This window comes from Corvus cornix, chromosome 28 (genome assembly GCF_000738735.6).
Source record: "Corvus cornix cornix isolate S_Up_H32 chromosome 28, ASM73873v5, whole genome shotgun sequence".
Lineage (NCBI taxonomy): Eukaryota > Metazoa > Chordata > Aves > Passeriformes > Corvidae > Corvus > Corvus cornix.
In genome coordinates this window covers 896134-918174 of record NC_046356.1, presented here as the reverse complement: position 1 = coordinate 918174, position 22041 = coordinate 896134, and the positions used below count along the sequence as shown (strand labels likewise).

The 22041-nt window shown below is 59.5% G+C and overlaps 1 protein-coding gene across 18 annotated transcripts in view; it reads right to left on the bottom strand.

Annotated features, from left to right (window-relative positions):
• The window catches only part of UNC13A (unc-13 homolog A), a 37670-nt gene extending 37379 nt beyond the window's left edge, over window positions 1-291 (bottom strand). For 11 of the 18 annotated variants that reach the window (XM_039566243.1, XM_039566251.1, XM_039566255.1 and 8 more), the window contains exon 1: window positions 170-290. In XM_039566243.1, coding sequence (XP_039422177.1) covers window positions 170-191 — 22 coding nt within the window. In that variant the 5' untranslated portion in view covers window positions 192-290. Of the gene's footprint in view, window positions 1-169 lie in introns of all 18 variants that reach the window. The other 7 variants (XM_039566245.1, XM_039566242.1, XM_039566249.1 and 4 more) reach the window with 1 other exon arrangement.
• Between the last annotated feature and the right edge of the window lie 21750 nt (window positions 292-22041).

The window sequence follows — 22041 nt, the reverse complement described above, 5'->3', positions numbered from 1 at the left end:
CTTGTGAATGGAGCCGTTCCCACGACCCCCCCGCCCCCCTGCTGCCCACACTCCCCTCAGCCCCGCCGGCCCCGCCGGCCCCGCGCTGCCCCCTCCCCGCCCCGAGCAGAGGGGCTGCGGGACGCGCCCCCCGCCCGGTCCCCGCGGCCCGTGCCCTGTGCCCCGGTACCTCCGACGCAGAGCAGCGACATGGCGGCGGTGTGGGTGCCGGGGGGCGCGGGGGGCGCGGGGGGCCCTGGCCGCCGCCCGGCTCTAGCGCGCCGCCATCTTCCCTCAGCACCGCGGACAGCGCCTGACGTCACCCCCGCCCCCGCCCGCGCGGCGCCGCCCCCCGAGCCCCCCCGAAGCCCCCCGAGCCGGGGCCGCGGCGGGTCCGGGGTCCGGCGGGGCGGGACGGAGCGCGGCCACACCCGCACCGCCCGCGGCACGGCCGGAGGCTCCTGCCCGAATCCGAGGGACTGTGCTGCCGGGGGGTGGGGTCTGGCTGGCTCCTACAGCCTTGGGGGGCTGTCGTGCCCTCCTTTCCCTGGGAGGGTGGGGTCGTCTGGTTTGTGCAGCTGGGGGCGGGGGGGGGGGGGGTGTCCTGCTTGCACAGCCTTAAGGGGGGTGGTTTTGGGGTGCAAAATTTACCTCACCCCCCCCGGGCAGCGCTGTGCATGTCCAGGGATGGGTCTGAGCAGGTGGGGGCACACTGTCGTTGTCACTCCCCCATTGTTGTCCCCTCTCTCGTCTCGGCCACCAAATGTGACATCCCAAAGAGATGCTCAGCTCTGGGAAGTGATCCCAGCTCAGGGGCTGCAGAAGCTGCCGTGGTCCCAGACAGGGACAGCACCCAGCTCCAGATGCTGACCCTCATGGAAGGGGCCCCACATGAGGGTAAAGCAGAGACCTTCACCTCCATCGCTGGGGGCACGAGCTCAGACAGGGTTTCATCCTGTCCCCGCCTGCTTCCTCTTGCCGTGGAGCCACGTGATGGACTCACGCTCCCATCCTGCTGGTCCTGGTGGCTTTGTGGCACAAGCAAAGGTGTCACCATGTCACTCCCATGGGATCATCGCATCTTGCAGGGAGCCGCAGGAAGTGGGGTCAGGAACACCAGGGGCAAAAGAAGATGCCAAGGGCCACTGGGGCACGGAGCAGCGAGGGAAGATGTGCACACAGGGTACCTGTGCGACTGGGTGCCCCGGCCTGACCCTGCTCACTGGTCTCGCAACACTAATGAGGGGTCCCAAAAGAGCAGCAGGGCCTGACCTTCCCAAAGCAGTCCCAGGCCGGGGGTGGGTCAGGCCCCTTGACAGTGCAGGACGGGAGCCACCGGTGGCAGGGAACATGGGAGCTGGACATCCGTGTGTGCCCTCACACACCTGCACACCCCCTGTCCCCCACACGTGTGCACACAGCCCCTCCTGAGGTGACAGCCCAGGCAGGGTGACCCAGTTTGGGCAGCAGGGAGGCCCACGGGGCCGGGCTGCAAACAGCCCCACTGCCATCTCCCTCCCTTTTCCCTGGGGGACACTGCAGGGACACCGGGTACGGTGGGTAGCAATGGGCAGAGCCCTTCCTGCCAGGGAAACTGAGGCACGGATAGCTGGACTCGCACCAATGACAGGCCAGAGGAGGCAGGATCACCCTGGGCAATGCTGAGATGCCAAGGCAGGGCCCCCAGGTGCCCAGGCTGCAGCAGCTGGCTCAGCCCTGCCCCTTCCCTACCACATCCATCCTCCTGGCTCTCTGCTTCCCAACAGCCCTGCCCCAGGAATGGCAGAGCAGGCACATGCCAGGGTGAGTGCCAGCACTGAGGCTACCTCCCCCCACTCCTCACTCTGGGGGGCTCTCTCCCTTCTGCCCCCCATTGCCTGTCAAAGCCCTCCCAGACTCCCCTGACGATGGACCAGGACTGCATGGCACCCCAGCCCCGGCACACAGCATTTCCACAGCGCCCACCCTCGCAACCGCATCCTGGCAGGAGGTTCAGGGTCCCCCAGATGCCCCCAGAGCCCTTCCCCACAGGCAGGGATGTGCCAGAGGCTCTCCCCAACCCCACCAAGGCCTCTCGATGTATTTTTGGGTGCCAGCTCATAGCATCTCCTCCTGCTTTCTGCCAGCGCCGCAGCCCTGGGGCAGCAGAGCTGCTTCCAGCAGGACATGTCTGCTCCGCTCACCATCAGTGCATGGTCCACGTGTGCTGGCACACGTGTGACACCGACACACGCGCTCGTGTCACTCACACACACACACGTGTGACACCGACACACGCACTCATGTCATACACGCACACACGTGTGACACCGACACGCGCTCGTGTCACACACAGACACACGTGTGACACCGACACGCGCTCGTGTCACACACACACACATGTGACACACACAGACACACACACATGTGACACTGACACGCACACACACACGTTTGACTCCAACACATGCGCTCGTGTCACGCACACAGATACACAGACGTGTGACACTGACACACACACTCCTGTCACACACACACACGTGTGACACTGACATGCACTCCTGTCTCACACATACACGTGTGTGACACTGACACACGCACTCCTGTCACACACACACGCTCGTGTCACACACACAGACAAACAGATGTGTGACACTGACACACACTCCTGTCACACACACGCACACACACACACACACACGTGTGACACTGATACACGTGCTTGTGTCACACACACACCACACACACACACACACATGCCTGCCTGCGTACACACACCAGTAGTGCAGGCACACACACACACTCACATTCTCACACACCACCCTTTCCAATCCAAACAGCAATTCTGGAAGATTCCAAGCAGGAAGATTTTCCTTAGCTCAATCCATCTGACCCCCCCTGCACCCACTGCTGCCCAATGCCACCCTCCTGCCTCAGTACCCAGCTCTGAGCTGCAACCACAGCTCAACTTTGGGTTTATTTTCTGCCCCAAACCCTTGTTCGGATAAAAAAAGTCTCATTGGAAAGGGAAGTGTTCGTGAGAAGCTCCAGAGTTCTTTTCCCAAGAAAAGGCCTGGCTTTTGATCAAAAATAAGGATAAAAAAACTGGTAGTTAGAAAAAAAAAGTAAATCAGGAAGTAATCTCCGTGCCTTGAAATTAATTATTTCCAGGAGCTGAATTCCTGCAACTTGCCCCTCATGCTGCTTCCCTTCCCACACAGCCATCTCACCCATCCCAAAATCCTTTGGCACTGTGTCTGTGGTGGTGCCCGAGCCCCCTGGACCCCAGGCAGCAGGCTGGCTCCATCCCCAGAAGCTTCTTGTCTGAATATCCCCAAATGTCATCAAATCTCCAGCTCAGCACAAACCCAGCTTCTCCTGTGACTCCCGGGCCTTGAAAGCCAAAAAAAAACCCCCCAAACCTCCTCAATAACTTCCTCAATCCCTGCAGCAAAACCCTGGGGTTGGAAAGTCTGCAAGCAGCGGGGAGGAGGGCAGGGGGCACAGGGGGGAGGCAGGGCACCCAGCAGGGACCAGCTTGTCCCACTGCACAGCACTGGGAAGGATCTGACTGTCCCTGAGGATAACAAAGCCAGAGCCAGCTGTTCAGCCACGCATGGGGGTGGTCAGCCCACAACCCCCAATCTCCAAATCAAATCACAATTCCTGGGAGAACGGATGATAAATGGACATGATGACGTGGACAACTGAGAGCCTTGAGCACTCACCGGGGTCAGAATTGCCTGTGGCAAGCCCAAAATCCAGGATGGCTCATCCCTGGGTGGGGAGCAGGCTCAGAGGGAAGGGGGCAGATGTGATCCCCACTGGGATCCTTTGGAGAATCCCACAGTGCACGTGGAAACAGTAGGGCCAGAAGGATGTCACACCCTGAGGCACCTCTGACTTCCTTGGGCCAGGTCATGCTGAGACCAGGGTGACAGGGCCAGGAACCGCCAGTGCCCAGATCCTGCCCCCACACTGGGAGCAGAGATCAGCCCACACCGCCCTGCTGGTGCCTGGCTCCCCCAGACCCTCAGGTGAGATACCCACACACCCCGTTTTCATCCCTGAGTTTGTACAGAGCCGGAGGGGAGAAGGAGAAGGAGAAGGAGAAGGAGAAGGAGAAGGAGAAGGAGAAGGGCCCCTTCATCTGAGCACACGTGTGTTGGGGGACACAGGACAGCTCTGGAACAGGTGACATGGGAGCCCATCACCCACACAGGGATGTGTCAGGGTCCCTGGAGGGGGGCTGGCGGGTTGTAGGGGGTACCTGCAGCAGCCCCTTCCCTGGGCAGACAGAGCCAAAGCAACTCCCAAATCCTCCAAGACCCGGCACATCCCTTTGCTGTCCCACCCTCCAGGATCCCTCCGTCCCGCTGACGTGGGTGCTGTCCCTCCGGCGTGTCCAGCCGCTGGCACAGCCTCTGCCCGGCAGTGGCCACCCACCAGCCCACCCAGAGCAGCCGACCCGCCTCCCCGGGGGCAGCCCAGGAACTCCGGGACTGGGATTATTCCTCGCCTCCATCCCGCTGCTTTTCCCCAGGGCTGGGAGCTGCTCTGAGTGCTTTTTGAGGGAAAAAGGGTCTGTGATGGCACTGGGAGCAGGGCATCATGCCAGCCACCTCCTGGAGTAGCCGGTGGGGATGGAGGTGCCAGGCATGGCAGCAGCACCGGTGGCCGGGGGCTCGGTGAGGTGGCAGCTCTGCTACGACGTGAGGGCCAAGACCTGGTGGATGGTGAGTGAGGGCGGCCGGGTCAGGGGTGCAGGGTCAGCTCTTGGCTGTTTGATTTTGGAGGGGGGAAGCTGATCTTGGGAAGATGAAGGACTTGGGGCCAAGGACAGGGAGGTTGTGCCATGGCCCTGGCTGGGACCAAGGGAGGGAGGGTTGGGGTGGAACCCACTCGCCCACCCACGTGTGTTCAGGGATCATCTCCCTGTTTCAGGGGTTTGGATTTCTATTGTTTCCCACTGATCCCAGCCTTGCCCTGGCTCCCAGCCTGGCTGTCCTTGCCCCAGCTCACTCCAGGTGCTTGGCTCACGTGTTTTTGGAGAAATCTTTGCTGCTGGCAGGAAACAGCATCTCGCTGCTTGGCAGTGAAGGGCTCTGCTGGTGTGAGCCCCATCCCACCTCTGCCAGCCCCATCCAGTCCCTTCAGTTCCTGTCCTTGAGATGGTGCCAGCAAGGGGGCCTGGGTGTCTGTCTGTCTGTCCATCCCCCAGCACCCACCCTGGCCCAAGGCAGGGGCTGTGAATGGCCTTAAACTGGATTTAAGACTGCTTTGGGCACAGCCCTGGACTGGTTTTGGGAAGCAGAGAAATCTCTCTGCAGCTTCACAGCAAAACCTTGAGCTGGGGGATTCACTCCCCAAGCTCCCGAGAAGCCATCACCCTCTGCGAGGGACCCCACAGCTCTCCCAGGACAGGATAACTGGGAAGCAGACATGCTGAGCAGACTCCTGCTGGGAAGCACGAGCTGACACTCAGGCTTGCAAGGGAACCCTGCAAACCCACTCAGGGACAAACCCTGGGGACACTGGAGTGTCCCCCTCCTCATGCAGGGATGGTGCCTGGCATCATGCCAGCTCTGCTGCTGCTCAGGCACGGAGCACAGGGAGAGGAGATCAGATCCTGCCCTGCACGACCCTGCCGTGGGCAGCTGCAGTTTCCAGGGCAAGAGGCTGAGCCGGAATCAAAGGGCTGGAGGTGGGGGGCACTGGCAGCGCCCGTGCCCAGCGGGAACACGGTGCCCCTTCCCTCGGGATCACCCACGCTGCCCCAGCATCCCACTGCCCTGCCCGACGCCGAACAGAGCCGGGGCTTCAGAGCAAGAAAATCGGGCCTTTGAGGCAGCCCCCGCAGCCCCGCGCTGCCTCCGGCCGCAGCCGCTGGCGCGGGGAAGCTGGGTCGCGCCAGGACACGGGGGCGGTGGGTGACGCTCGGCCGGCCGGAAGAGGGACTGGCAGCAGCCCAGGGCCTCTGCGGGGTGTCAGGGTGACCCCACTGCTGCGTGCCCCGTGGTGCACCCACAAACGCTGGGTCCTACCCGGGTAGCTGGTGCCGTGGCGCTGCAGAGTTTGTGAGGGCTCGGAAGGGGGGATGGGTGCAGGCGCAAACGGGAGCCTAAAGCCCAGACTGGACCCAAATTAATCGCTCAGCTCACATTTCCCAACGAGGGACAAGCACATCAGCTGCCTGACCCACCTTCTCTGCCCGCACCCCTGGGAGATGCCGGCAGCCTGCAGGACTGTGTGTCCTCATCCTGGGTGCAGCAGCAATTGGAAAAACACTGTTTTGCTGAATCAGGCCTGAGTGGAAATGCTTTCACCAGAGACGACAGATGTGGGATCCTGCAGCCTCTCCCTGACTCCCATTTTGACATCTCTGGCTGGGAAAGTGCCCTGGGAAAGGCTGGAGCATTGCAGGAGCTGGTCCAGGTCAGCACACAGTCCCAGAACCAATTTTGCCCCACAGGTGCTCACCGCTGCACCCACCCTGGCCTGCTGGGGGGCACCTGAGAAGGGTTTTCTCAGCATTTGGGGTCCCCCGTACAGGTGTTTTGTGTTACTCCGTGGAAAACAGAATCAAATGAACCTTTCTTAAATGGCCCCAGCATCCAGCATCCAGGTTTTGCCTCAGCCCCTCCCAGCACACCCAGCTCCCAGCACGCATCCATCCACCGGGAAAGAATGTGTGATGGATTGACCAAAGGGGAAAAAAATTAATCAGGCTGGAGGTAGCTATGAATTACGTGGCTAAAAATATCTCTGCGGCATCTCCTGCCGAGACGTCCCTGAGCAAAGCCCCAAGGAGCCTGAATCTCTGCTGACACCCCATCGATCACCCCCTCCTCGCTGGGCAGGGCCAGCATCCACACACGAGCGCTCCGTGGGCTCGGCTGGCTCCAGCACAGCCGATTTACTGCTGAGCCCCGGCAGCGATGCAGAGGTTGATCCGTCAATGCTGGCGCACGAGTCCCTGAGTCAGCAGGTACCGAGCGCAGGGCGAGGCCGTCCATCCATCTCAGGGATGAGAGGCACGGGAGAGAGGCAGGAAAGCTGCTCTCCAGCATCCTTCATGGAATGGCTCTGTCGGGGACGGCTGCGGTGGGGTCCGCAGGTCGGGCGTTCACGGCCGCAGCGGCAGCGAGGTGGCTGGTGGTGCCTGGGGTTGGTGCCAGCCATGGCCCCTCCATGGCACTGTCCGTTTCAGGGACAGAGAGCACCAGGATAGTCACTGGTGGGTAAAACCAGGATCCTGCACCCCTCCATCACAACCTGTGCCCGGTGAGATGGGGGTGGCGGGATTTGGTGGGACATCCAAGTGCCATCGCAGCAACCCATGCCACTGACCTCTTCCCAGGCACCGTGGTTCGGCTGGATTTCTCCCAGTTTCCAGGGGGAATGGTGCTCCCCGTCCCCCCGGAGCCAAGGGCCCACCCCCACAGGGTCCAAAGCCATGGGGCTCAGCCCACCGGCACCTCCCCAGAGAGAGCACCAAGATGTCCCCAAGGCGCGGGTGGCTTCTCCAGGGCAGACCGAGCCGGGGCACTGCCCAGGCGGGGAACGCCAAGAGCCACAGGCGCCCTGCGGGAACTCGCCCGTGGGTGGGCACTAGATGGCAGCAGAAGAGCGCGCACGGCAGCAGGCACCGGCACGGGCACGAGCACCGGCACGGGCACGGGCACGGGCACCGGCACCGGCACGGGCACCGGCACCGGCACCGGCACCGGCACCGGCACGGCAACGGGAATGGGCAGGGCAATGGGCACCGGCACCGGCACGGGCACGGGAACGGGAACGGGCACGGGCAGTGGAACAGGCATGGGCATGGGAACTGGCACTAGCACGGGCACGGGAACGGGCACGGGCACCGGCACCGGCACAGACACGGGCACCGGCACAGACACGGGCACGGGCACAGGCACGGGCACAGGCACGGCACGGGCGCACTCAACCCCGGCGCCGGGCGGCAGCGCAGCTGCGTCCTGCGGGACTCGGGGCTCCCCGCGGGGCGCTGCGGGGACAGTCCCGGATGAGCCCGGGGACATCGGGGGTTCCCGCCGGCCGTCCCCGGGGTGGGACGCTCTGCCGTGGGACGCTCGGAGCAATTTGGGGCAGCTGAGGAGGGGAGTCGAGGTTTGCGGGCGACGGTGGGAGGGCATGAGGACAGGGGACATGGCAACCCTGTGGCACCGGACACGCGGCGTGTCAGGACCCCACGGCGGCTCTGTGGCGGGGGCACACGTGAGGTTCCAGGGGACACGGCAGCCCTCGGTGCCGGGGGCGGGGTGTGGGGGTGCTTGGGGAGGGTGCGGGGGGACACGGGCGCCCTAGCCAGTTGGCACCCAGTGTGTCCTGTGGCACACTGACACCTCCTGCCTGGGTGCCACAGCTTTTGAGGGCGCTCCCCTCACACCCCAACAAACGCACCTCCCAGGGGCTGCTCCAAAAGGCAGGGAAGAAACGAAATGGTTTTGCAGGAACACCCCAGCACCCAGGAAGAACCCAGAGCTGTGGGAGAAAGGTGCTTTCCTGAGCAGAGAGGGGAAAACCACCCGTGCTTGTGCACAGAGGTGCATACACACACACACGTGTGCACACGCACACCACACACAGAGGCACACGCATGTGCCAGCCCCCGTGCACACAAACACGAAAATACACGTGCATGCACACACTGTGCACACCCACACACGCAGCCCCTTGCACACACACCAACCTGCTCTGGCACACCTGGGCACGGGCAGGTGCCCGCACAGAGCCGTGTGCCCTCCTGTGCACGTTTGCAGAGCTCACACATGCACACACATCCCTGCAAGCACTCGCACACCCGTGCACACGCACGCACAGCCCTTCCCAAGGTTTCTCGTTAAAAAGTACCCGGGTAGGTAAATAGGGGGCAAGGCTGGGGGCCACCGGCGGGGGCTGGGGCCGGGGCGGCCGCGCTGGGGGGGCTCAGCCCAGCTGCTAATGACCCACGGCTGGTGCCAGCTCTCTAATCCGTGCAGAGGTTCAGGACAAACTGTACCAGCGATTATATAAACCGACTCGCCTCTATTTATTTAATTCCCTTTTATTTATTTACCGCTCAGCCAATTGAAGGCAGGGGAGTGTTGCATCCCCCAGCCCTCTCCCGCCCGGGCCACCCGCCAGCCGGCACCAAGGGCTGCCGTGTCCCCTGGAACCCCACGTGTCCCCCCGCCACAGAGCCGCTGTGGGGTCCTGACACGCTGCGTGTCCCCTGCCACAGGGTTGCCGTGTCCCCCGGCACTCGGCGTTGCCACAGGGCTGCCGTGGGTCCCACACGCCGCGTGTGCACGCGCGGTGCTCAGCGTGTGCGTGGCAGTGCCCACGGAGTGTGCCGAGAGCACAGCGAGGTGCACCTGCGTGTGCACACACATCTGCACACGCACAGGCGTGTGCACGTGCCCACGAGGCCACACGTGCACTTCCATCCACATGTGCATCCGTGCACAAGCACCCCCGTGTTTGCACACCAGCACCACGCAGGCGGCAGCTGCTCTGCAAGCTCCTGTCCCCCGACCCAGGAGGTGACACGAGGACACGAGGCCCCAGCCATGTCAACAGCCTGCCGGGGCCCAGACTGAGAACTGGGGGGGCGGGGAGGAGGAAGTCCCATGGGGAAGGCACAGGATTCTCTCAGGGTCCCCCATGCTCCCCTGGCACACGGTGGCACAGGGAGCTGGTGGGCTCCCACCCTGATCCCCTTCTCCTTTCACACGGGGGGGCTCGGGGAGCAGCAGAAGGGGGCACTGGGGGGATGCTGGACTGCATCCCGCCTCGTCTGCCCCCTCCCCACAGCATCGCCCACCCTTCCCCTGCCGTTACATAAAGGCCCGATGACAGTAAATCAAGGGGCAAAACGTCTCCCTCGAATTAATAACTGACTTCCTGCGGTTGCAGATTCACCCTCAGCGCCTGTTTGTACCCCCCCTTCCCGCCCCCCCGCTTGGGTTAATGCTCCCAGGCGCCGTTTGCCATTAACCAGCTCCAGCACCATGCAGAGTGAGAGGCTGGGGCCCAGTTATCCCAGTCCAGCCCGGGCAGGGATGTGGTGGGATCCCTGTCTCCATACATTCTGGTCCCACTCGGGCAGAAGTGCAGGACCTGTGGTTCTGCCACCACTTGCCCGGTGCCCTTGGCCATGGCACCCCATCAGCTCCTGTGCAGGGCCAGGGGCTGGGGACACGGGGAATAATGGGACATGGCCAAGGCTCCCTCCTGTCCTCACACCAGGTACAGGGTCCCCCCACACCCCCCCCACCTCCCTGCAGGCTGCCCAGACAGGGTCTGGCAGAGCCTGGTAATCTCCCCATTGCAAACGTTGCCACCCCTGGATCTGTGTCCTTCCCCCAGCAGCCTCTCGGTGCTCCCTGCACTCCCATTTTGTAACTGGGAGCAGGCCCTGCTCGCTGGGAGCTGGGACTGGAGCTGGGGCCAAGCCATTGTGCTGTGCCGCCGACTCGTGCGGGAAGAGCGGGTGCTCCCGGATGAACCCGGCTGGCGCAGCCGTTTCCTGGTGCATTTCTTCTATATTCCGAAAAAAAAAACCAAACAAAATTCTTCTTAAACTAGTTAAGGTTGCTAAGAGACAACAATGTGCTTTATATGGTGCCTTATTGACAAAGCCCAGCTCTTAATAAGCTCCGAAATGAAGGGCGAGCAGCTTGGGAAGCCCACACGGCAGGGCCGGACGCCGCAAGCAGCCGCCTCCTTCCTCCCGCAGAACAGCCCTAACCCCGCCTGGCAGTGCCAGGGAAGGGCCCTTCTCCCCCAGGGCTGGGGCTGGTCCCCGCTCTCACCCCCCATCAACTCCCCCAGCAGCCCTGGCCACCACTGGGGTCCAGCCATGCCCCGCTGGCATCTGCAGCGTTTTGGAGCCGCCTGCTTGGCACAGGTACAGTGCCGAGAGCCGCCTCCGCAGCCGTCTGCCAAACACCCACCAGCCCGGAGATGCTGCGGCTCCCTCGGGAGGGGGAACGGAGCTGGCTGGATCCACGCTGCCCATTCCTGGGCATGGCGGGTGCTGGGTGCCGCAGCCCCGCTGCGGGCAGCGGACCCGTCATGGGTACAAGAGCAGAGCGTGGCGTGCGGGGCCAGGCTCGGTGCTGGCGGGGTCAGGCTGCGCTCCTTGGCACAGGTGCTGAGCACCGGGGCTGGGCCCAGCTCTGCCGCTGGCGTGTGCAGGCAGGAGCAGGCAGGCCCCGGTGCCAGGCAGGGCTGGCAGCCAGCTGGCATGGCGGGGAGGCTGCGGGCTCTGTGAGCAGTGGGCACCACCCTAGAGCTGGTGAGGGGCGACGGGGGGACAGGCCGAGGTCAGCCCTTCTGCCATTGACCCACTGTGCTGAGCCACCCGCAGCGTGTCACCGTGCTGGTGTCCGCAGGGGAATGGCTCCTTCCCAAGCAGCAGCCTGGCTGCTGGAGACCCCAGCATGGGGGACGAGGAATGGGCAGGAGGTGATGAAGGTGACAAGGAGCTGGCTGGGGACACAGCAGGAAGTTTTGGGCTGAGGCCAAGGGCGCTCTCAGTACTCCAGTATCTGGCCCTGCCGGCCCTCCTATGCCACAGCTCCCAGAGCAGCTCAGCACCCTAATTTTTCCCTGCACAGATGATGTGGGTGCTCCACGGTATCCCCACAGTGGGATGAACCAGGCCCCAAGCATCTCCACGGCCCCAGCTCCAGGTGCTGGCTCAGTGCCCAAAGCGGTGCCAAACCCACCCTTGGCCCCACCACAGCCTCAGCCCCTGAGGAAAGGGGATGCTGCAGGCTCCTGGCTGCTCCCAAAACAGTCCCGGGGAAAAACACGTGCAGGAGCACACGTGTGAGGAAGAGGAAGGTTTGCGGGGGGTGGATAGCACCCCACTTGCCCAGGCCCCGGGCACTGGGGCATCCGTCAGCACACGGAGCCTGGGAACGTCGGTGGCTGAGTTGACTTTGGCTGGGGCCGCTCCCGCCTCTCCCAGAGCCAGCCCCCGCGGCCTGGAGGGGATCCAACACCCCCATTCCCCCCAGTGGCACTGCCCCTGGCACACTGGGCACCGGAGGGTGACGGGCACAAGCAGCAGGATGGGGGTGCCACCCCACAGCACCTCAGGCTCGCCCGTGGCCCCCTCCCCGGAGGGCTCAGTGCCCCTTCCCCCAGCACTGGGGGCAGGTAGGGGCCGGGGCCGGATCCGTGCCTGCCTTGGCCACGTCCCCAGCTTTTCAGCTTAGTGCTCAAATCAGCTTGTGAGGTGCCAGCTGCTTAGCACCCAAATCCCCAGCCAGGGCTAAAAATAACCCCCCAGGCCTGGCGGGTGGCAGCTGGCACCGCTCAGCACCGCCTTGGCACCGCCATGGAGGGGCCCTAGAAATGCCACTGCTGGAATGGGGCAAGGACAGGGACCGGGAGGCAGGAGCTGGCCTCATCCCTCACCTGGGTGCCCTCACCCACCACGGGCTCAAGGCTCCTGTCCCCAGGGATAAAAGAGGTGTCAAAGGGGAAGGTGACCCAGTATGCCACCAGTTCCTCCCACTGGCACGCCTGGGAGTGGTGCCAGGTAAAGTGGCCTTGTAAGCAGGGCTTTTCCCCACTGGTAGAGTCTCTGCAGTAATCCAGGAAGGGGTTTGGGGGGAGGCTTTAATGTCCTCATGCTCCTTTTGTGACATGGGCACTGTCCTCACACCCCCCAACCACCCCTGTCCCCGGCACAGCCCCGGTGCCCAGCCAGCCTGTGATGAGTTTGTGCAGCCTCAGCCCCCAGGGGAGGAATTTGGGGGTGCTGCTGCTGGGACCCCTTGGCTGGAGGGAGCAGGAGGTTGTGGCTGCTCCTCTGCAACAATGGCCACAACCGTCGGAGGGGGAAGGCTGAACTCAGGAAGCCTCAAGCTGTGTCCCTGCAGCCACCGGGTGTTCAGCAAGAGTTGTCACCTGCCTTTGCGCTGGCCACGGGGCAGCACCTGCACACCTGGGGGACAGGGAGGGGAACAAAGTGCCCCCGAGCTCCCTCCGGCAGCCCCCGGCGGCCTGGGCTGTGCCGTGCCTGTCTGCAGCACGCTCGGAACATCGCCGGAGCCGTCACCGGTTTAAAAATAGCGTCTCAGCAGAGTGCAACCGCGTTCCCTAAAAGCCATGTGGTTCAAGTTAGAGGATTAATTGGAAATGCTTATTTTGATTTGCAAAGTGATTGGATTTTTCCAGGGCATTTTGAAAGGAAAAAAGTCTGAATTTAATTATCACTATTCCAAAAAGCACCATGGGACTGAGTGTTTGAGGTCGTCTCATGTTTGCTTCACACCCCGTTCCAAAATGCAGGCGGGCTGCGGGGACGTGGTGGGACGTGGTGGGGGTGTCCTGCTGTGTCCCACTCCCGCTGTCAGGCCGGTCCCGGCTCCCGACCATTCCCGGCTCCCGGCCATTCCCGGCTCCCGGCTGTTCCGGACCCGAGGGAGTCAGGATGACCAGTGGCCATCGGCCGGTCCCGGCGTGCGGCCCCCAGCGGGATGAGAGCTCGGGGGGAACCGTGTCAGCACAGGCCAGGCCTGGTTTGGGGAGGGTTTTCTTTCACCAAGTTGCTTTGTTTTTACCAAAATGGATTTTTAACAGTAATTGCCTTTTTCTTCTTTCTCAGGGAAAACATCATTTTCAATTACATTTCTCTGGGTTTCCATTGAAAAATGAAAAGCAAATGCTCTTTCTTGCTGGCAAAATGTGGAAAAATGTCTAGGAATATTTTTGTCCAAATGAAAACAGTTTCAGTTCTTTTTCGAGATCTCTTTTTTCCTGAAAAGAAACCACAGTTGCCTTCCCAGTTATTCTAGTCGGACTGGTTTCGGGACAGACTTCCCAGCTCCGAGGCTGGAGCTGGGTTGATGGTGCTGCGGGGCTGCTCTGGGGTGCCAGTGCTGCCGTGGCCCCTCCATGGCTGGTGGAAGGATGGAGCAGGAGTAGGGTGACACCTGCACCAGCACCTTGGCAGCTCTGGGATGCACCAGGCCGGAGAGACCAATGCTCTGTGCGGCGGGCTGGGGCTGCAGGGTCCTCTCCAGGGATTTGGGAATGTGACCTGAAACCCACATTTTTGAGACACTTTGGAGCCCAGAGACTCCACTGTGCTCCCCACAGCCCTGCTCCCATCTCGGTGTCAGACACAGGTGCAGCATGGGCGTGTCTGGAGGGTGTCAGGGGTGTTTGGGGTGTCCAGGTTATGTGGAGCCCAGGGCAGGGCTGGGATTCGGGACTCAGTTTGGCACACGCCGAACACAGCAGAGCACCCAGAAGGGCCTGCTTGCAGCCAAAACCACCCTGGATTCAGTGCCTCCATTCCTCCAAAATACCCTTTATTTGGAGGCTCTTCTTGCCTTGAAATTCCCCCTGGCAGGTCTGGGCCTCAGAGCTGGCTGGGATGCAGGGCACACACGGATGCAGGATGCCCCATGACGGAGGCTCCGGCTGCAGGAGCTGTTGGCTCCGTGCACCCCACAGTCCTGCCAGGCCGGAGGAAGGGGAATACAGAAATCAATGTTCAACATTATCACTGGGCTGAGATTTGGCTCGGCTTCCCGGCCCGTGACGCTGCCTTCCCCCTCCTCCCCGCTCTGGGAGCACAGCCAGGATGGCCGGGCAGGTGGGGAGTGCCAGCGCGGGCATTCCGGTGAGAGCCTGCGGGTCCCGTGGGCTCCGTGCTGCCACACCTGGGCTGGGCACCTTTCCCACCACCCGCCATGCTCAGCCAGGGATGCTCCTTGAGCAGAGCTCACCCACGTCCAAAGTGCCACGGGAGCCAGGAGTGCGGTGCAAGAGCCCCTATCTCTGCCACGGCAACAGCCTTCACCCCAAAAGGCCCCAAATGTTGATTTAAAAACCTTCAGGAAAATCCTCCCGCATGGGTCTGATTTGCCCTTGCAAGTAAGGAACTGTGCCTCGGTTTCCCCGCTCGGAACACAGAGGGGCCTGGTGATTCTCCTGCAACTCCATGGGAATGGCACAGCAGGGACACATCCTGCCTTGGGCCCCGGGAGCACAGATCCCCTTCTTCACCTCAAAAGAGCTGAAGGCTTGGGCTGAGCCCCCAAGGCAGCGTTCGAGTGCAGCAGCTGGGAGGCTTCAGCCCCAATCCTACGGGAGAAGGAGCAGCCCCGGCGCTGGCAGCCAGCGGAGGATGTTTGCTCCCGCTGTCACGTGCCTCCCACCACAGATTTAGACACCGGAGCAAGCCAGCCCCGGTGACAAACACGGTGCCACTTGGGTAAACACAGCCCCTCGGAGGCGATGCATCCGGGGCCACCATAGGGAGAGACCCAAGAAACCAGAAAAAGGGGGGGAAAAGCAGGAGGGAAAAAAAAGAGAGAAAAAAGAGGGGGAAAGTAAAAAGAAAAAAGAAAACAAAAGGACAAAAAAAAAAAAAAGGAAAATGAAAGGCAAAAAAACAAAATGAAAAGCAAAATGAAAGGCAAAATAAAAGGAAAAATAAAGGCAAAAAAAAGAGAGGCAAAATAAAAGGCAAAAAAAGAGCCAAGCAATTGTCTTTAAAAAAATATTTTCCTCCTGGCTCGCTGCAGAGCGGCTGGGCAAAACGCCGGGAGCCGAACGCCCTGTTTTCCTTGCTTCCTATTAAAAAAAAAAAAAAAAAAAAAAAAAGCCAAAAAAAAAAAAAAAAAAGAAGAAAAAAAGAAAAAAAGAAAAAGCACCACCCAGCAGCCCAAAGCGGGGATACAAAGTCCACTTGTGGCCCTGCGCTGCACCCTCGGCCCGGGCGGCAGCTGGGTGCTGGCGCAGGGCGCCTGGCACACAATGGGGGCTGTTGTTGCCGGAGCGGGAGCTGGCGGCGGTTCAGGGCCGGGCAGAGCATGTGCCAGCGGCCAAGAGCTGGCGTGGCTGGTGTTAACTCTCCAGGCCCTGCTCCGAGTGCCCCGAGTGCGAAACAGGCAGGGAACAAATCCAAACCCACCGAACTCCCTCGCCCTGGCACGGGGCAGGTGGGGGAGCCGAGCTGTTGGTCCCCGCGCTGCTCGTTAATGCGCAGCCCCCAGCCCTGGGCCTGGCCATAATTTGGGCTTTATGAGCCAAGGCTGGACCAGGACCATGAAAAAGCCCCTGTACCCCCTTCCCAGGGCTATCCAAGGCCTCCACCCTGCACAGGGTGCCTGGCCCTGCGCACTGACCCCACGGGGTCTCGCAGCACCCACTGGGCACCTGCCCGCAGGGCAATGCCTGGGCCTTGGGGCACTGTCACAGCCAGCAGCACCCACACCCCCTGAGTGCCACCACATCCCCCAGGGAGCCTCCGGCAGGTTCACAGCATCCCTCGGCGCCTGCTCCATGTGCCCAGGCTGGTGCATGCCGGGACACTGCGGCGCGGGTGCCACGCCAGCTCTGGGGGTTCCCCGCCACCACCCTGGGGTGCTGCAGAGTGGGTGACCCTGCAAACCCCACATTCAGACAGGACACCCCATCTCCTGGTGCACCTCAAGCGCCTGTGCTAAACACTCTGGCCACAAGCCCCCCAAGCCCGTGGTCCGTGAGCTGCAGGTGGGGGCTGCTGCCCCCCCACCAGTGCCTCACGCAGCCCCCCCAACCACAAACCCCATTTTCCCTCCCCGCTCTGCTGAGTTGCCTGGTCCCGCTAATAAAAAAAATAATAAGGACATGGAAAATTCTATAATATCCCTTTCCAGCTTCTTGGATTTGGGCTTTCGTTAATTCGAAGCAGACCCCGGGGGGGCGGGGGGGCAGAAGGGGGGAATCAAATCAAACCAGAATCACAGCACGGAAAGCCAGTTTTCACAAAAAAAGACCCAAGCCAGCAACCCCAACATTTGAATGCAGCAGGGAAGGGAAAAAAAGTTTAATATGTGCTTAAAAACAAACGAGCGGTGGTATCATTTTTAATTAGGAGCCTATTTTCAAAGCCCTTATTACTTACAGTACGCTCAGCATCCGAGTAATTTTCCTCTCTCATAAAATCGTGGCAGGGAAGGGGGAAAGGGAGGGAAAACGAGAGAAAGCGAGGAGGGAAGGCCAGGAGGGAAAGCGAGGAGGGAAGGCGAGGAGGGAGAGCGAGGACGGAAGGCGAGGAGGGAAAGCCGAGCCCTTTGTGCGGCCGAGAGCTCGGCGAGGCGAGCGTCCATGACAATTTGTCTGCAGTAATTGGTTTAGCTGCAGACAGAGGCTGGCAATGGAATCTGCGAGTTGCCAAACTTTTCCCGGGAAAGGGACTCTTTCCCCAAAATCCCTTTTGGGTATTCCCCCAGTTTGTGTCGCTCCGGGACACGTCGCTGTGCTCCGGCACAGTTGGAAGCTCCTTCTGGAAAACTAATATAATAATTCTTTGCCATTCCCTTCAAACTTTCTTCTTGCAAATTCCAGCCCAGTTTTCTCCTCTGGCAAACAAAATCCTCGGAGAAACCATTTCCTACCACAGCAAAGGCCTCATCTAAGGGCCGCTGGAGGGTCCGGGGCCAGCGCTGGGCTCCAGGGCTGTGCTGGGAGTGTGAACCCCACACCTGGCCCCAGTGTTGAACTGGTGCAACTGGGTAGTGGTGGTTTTCCATTGCTGCTGCCAGCGTGTTTGCCCCTGGCAGTGCCCTGGAGTGCTGGGCCCGGCACACACCGTGGGAAGGGGGCTGGGGCCGAGCCGGAGGTGCTGGATCCGGCGGCGGGAGCAGGTACCTCGTTACCTCCCCGCACTTCTGTTTGCTTTGGCAACTGATTAAAATTCCCCCAGGATTCCTTCCCGCTTCTGTAGGGGCTCCAAAACACCACCACCGGCTGCTTTTGCCCGCCCCAGGCCCAGCTCCTGGGGACTGAACCCCCCCCGCAGGGGACAGGGCGCCAGCTGGGTCCCCAAAACCTCACTGCGCTCGCCGCACCCACCGCCCGCCACTTTCACTTTCAGCTCCCCAAAGCTTCCCTGCTCCTCCGCCCTCCCCTCCAGCAAAGCCATATTTGGGGGGATTTTTGTGCTCCCCCCACCCCTGGGTGCTGCTCCCCTTGGCACGGAAACATTTTGGGGGGGCTCCCCTGGCACTGGGGCACTGCTGGGCTCAGTGTGGTGGTGCAGAGCCACAGCCCTGTGCCGAGGATGTCACCGGGGTCACGGCACTGAGGTGCTCCTGCTCCCAGAACGGAGCTGCAGGGGCCAAGGGGCTGCCGTGGCAGTGTGACGGTGACATGGGGACCCCCCTCTGCCAGCTCTGTCTGCAGGGAGGGGACAAAAACCAAACTGGGATTCACACGCCCCGAACAAAGAGTCGGGGCCATTCCTCCCACTCCAGAAATTTCCCCAAATTCCCCAACACCAACACGACAAACCCGCCCTGGGAGAGTGGCCAGATTTGATTTATGTCTTTTTGCGGACAAAGAAAAAAAAAAAAAAACAAACGAGTGAGGAAACGTTTCCTGGTTGCATTTGGGGTTTGGTTGTTGTTGGGAGGGGTTTTTTTTAATGAGTGAAATTTCGGTGTTTGCAAGAATTCCTGGTGCCTCCATCCACACATGGCTGCAAAAGTCCTGGCCCAAGCGCACAGAGCAGGGAAAGCAGCAGCACCATGGGCCCCGTGGTGGTGTTTGAAGCTATTTGGCAACCCCCCCCAAAGCCCCTTTTTGATGTAAAACCAAGCTTTAGGGTCATTTTGGGGGAGATTTGCTCCGGTAAGGTCACGGTTCCCTGTGCCGAGCGGTGTGAGAGCAGGGAGAGGGCTCCACAAGCTCTTTGAGGGCTGGTTTCCAACATATCCCGGGGGGAAAAGGCGATGTTTGAGATGATGTAGAAAATACAGACTGGGGGGGAAAATTGGGGATTCTTTTTTTTTTTTTTTACATTTAACTTGCAGCCAAAAAAACCAATAAAAAGCCACAGCAAAAATCCTAAAACCCCTTGAAATTCCTGCAGAATAATTCCCTGAAATCTGCTAGCAATTTTTAAGCTGAAATCCCCCCCTCATCAGCAACAATTTGACTAGTTAAAAACCTGCTTTAGAAAGAAAGAGAAAAGGGGGAAAAAAAATCTCTTTTCATTGCACGTTTTGGCTTTGAATCGAGCCAGGCCAGACCTCTGCCTGTTTGGGACCCAGGCCAAGAGCCATATGCAGGAATAAAGTAAATAAATTCTGGTCAAAACCAGAATATTCTCCTTAAAAGTTATTTTAAAAGCAAAGAAAGGCAGCAACAAAACTATCCCAACATGGATTATTTCCCTTTCTCTCCCGCTTTCCAGAGAGGGACGTGGCTCGGCCGTGCCGTTGCGCCCAGTAGAATGGGACCTTGGAAAAAGCCCTGCAAAAATGCTAAAAATGAGCCCAAGAAAAGGGTTAATGAGGCTGGGGGATGTTTCCCCGTGGCGATGGGGGGGCATCCAGCCCTGTGCTGCTCCGCGGGTATCTGCACCCCCTTGGCTGAGCCCAAAAGTTGGCATCGAGGTGTCTTAGCAGCACAAATCAACCATGAAATGCCCTTTAGAAATAAAATCCAGCTTTGAGGGGGGGCCCCACAATTTTCCACTTGTTCCAAGCACTGGTTTTATAGACGGGGGGTCGTGAGCCCACGAACAGGCCGGGATAAAAACCCAAGGAATGAACAAAGGGCCTGATCCAGCCACTCCCTGGAATCGGGGTAACTCAGCTTCCACCTCCGGGCTTTAATGCTTGCGAAAAACCACTTGGAGAAACAGAACTGCGCCCCAAATCCGCCCCACACTTCTTGTTTTATTTGAGGCAACAGGGATGGCCTGCATGGGAAAATTAAATTGGGTTTGGATTCCACCCCCATCCTCAAAACACCGTTTACAGGCAGCCTGGAAACACAAAAAAAATCAGGATTTTTGTATTTTTAGTCTTTTTCTGCCTGGGATTTACACTAGGAATTGGGGTTCAGGCTGAGGGGGCTGCAGTGAACAGGGGGGAGTGGGGACGGTTGCTGCAGGGTTTGGTGGCAGCTCTCCGGCCCCATGGGCAGCACAGCCCATGGCACCCCAAATCCTGCAGCACCCCCGGGGCTGGGTGACCCTCCAGATGAGGAGTCAGGATCTGGGGTGCCCTTTGCTCTGCCTCTGGCCCTGCCAGTGCCAGGGGACAGGTGCCACTCACTGCACTGAAATTACTTCCACCCTCGGCCGGTGCTGATGAGTCCCCGCTGACAGCGGAGAAATGGGATCAGTTTGGGAGAACAGACTGCAGGATGAATTTGGGGGGACACAAGGTGTGGAAGCCCACGGGGATGTCTCAAAACCAAGGGCAGCAGCCCTTCAGCCCCAGCTTTGAATCACCCAGGAAATACTTTTAACAGCATTACAAAAATAAATAACTACGGCAGTTGTTTATTTATTATAAATAAATAGAAACGATTATTTATAATAAATAAAGAACTTCTTTATCATTAAGAAATAAATAACCCCTTCCCCATCACCCTGCACACCAGGGCCTCGCAGAAGGGAAACTAAAATCCCAGCCCTGCTCTTTCTCTCCCATTTTCCCTCCTCGCCTGCCCTGGCACCACCAGCCTGGCACGGCCGGGCAATCTCCCACGGACTGAACCCAAATATCCACGTTCCCCCCAAAACACGCCCGGCCAGGGGAGACGAGGAATCGCTGGAGAAAAATAAAACCCTGGCAGGAGAGAGGGAGCTGCCAGCGGGCACCACGGCGGCCTTGGAAGCGGTTAAAAATTGGAAAATTCTTCCCAGGGTTTATTTTTGCGCCGTATCGCGCTCAGGGCCGGGCAGAAAATGCAAACTGTGTTCTGCGAGCAGAGTTACCGCCGAGTTTACATTCCTCGAGGCTTCTGGAGCTGGGACGAGGCGAGGGAACTGCTCATTTCAGCCTTTTTTTTTTTTCAGCTTTAAAACAGGGAAGTGGCTTTTTTGGGGGGAGCAGATGGTGATTAAAAAAAAAAAACCCTAAAAGAAAAAAGTTCTTGAGGTTTTAAATTTAAAGAATTTTTCTTTTTTTTTTTTTTATAGACAGCTGGAATAAAATTAGATCTCATTTCCATAAGGCCGATGGCCGTACTTGTGTCTGACAAATAACTCAGTAAATATATGCACGTATAGAATATAGATATATACAGGATAATACAATACCCTGTGAACGTACAAATTAACATCCAGTATCTTGGTATGCATGTGGTGGGTTTAGCAGGCAAAGGGGATACGGGGGATGGACAAAATAAACCTCCAGTGTATCCAAAATCCCTGCTAAATTTGAGCTGAGCCCTTGTAAAAATGATCAGGCTCAGAGTACCCCCCCAAAAAAAAATATATATAAAAAAGAGGGAGAAAATCATGGAATAAAAACTAGTGGAGTGACTGAGTAGTTTGCTTTAATTTTATTTTTTAAATATATAATAAATTATTTAGCATATTATTTATCACATTGAAACCATTTGAGCTCAAGGCAGACAGAGATTATGTTCCTGTATGTTCAGGACTACGGAGCGTGCCGAAAAATCCAGGCACATGGTGCACGCTTCGGCCCTCAGCAAACTGAAAAAATATCTAATTTTTCTTGCCTTCCTGTAGAAAAATATGGTTATTTGAAAGGATTAAGAGATTAAAGGATTACTCGATAACAAGGGTTAAAAATCCAGGTCCAGACACAAAAGGGGTCAATAGAAAGGAGGGAATCGCTCTCCCCCCACACACGCCCTTCGCCGGTCCCGGACCAAACCCAGTGCCTGAGTCGCTGCCAACTTTTGAGTGGGACTTGGGAGGGGGCAAAGCCCCCAAACCCCCCAGCCCCGGCCGCAAAGAGGCCTCTGGCTTTAAGAGATGGGGGGGGAATCCGGGGGTGTTTCTGGGGAAGGGGTGAAGGGAAGGCTGGGGGAGCAGGGATGGGTGGGGAACCCTGCAGGGGATGGAGGGGCAGGGATGGAGGATGCTCGAGAGGGCTGGAGTCGGGGGGTGACACAGCCGGGGGGGTGTCTGCCCCCAGGGACAGGGGGGTGGCAAGGAGGGTGACCAGGGCAGGTGTCTACACCCGGGGGTGGGGGTGGCGCGGGGCTGACATGGGGGGGCTTCTGCCTCCGGGAATAGGGGTGGCAGGGAGTGACCACGGGGGTGTCCACACCTGGGGCATCGGGGTGACC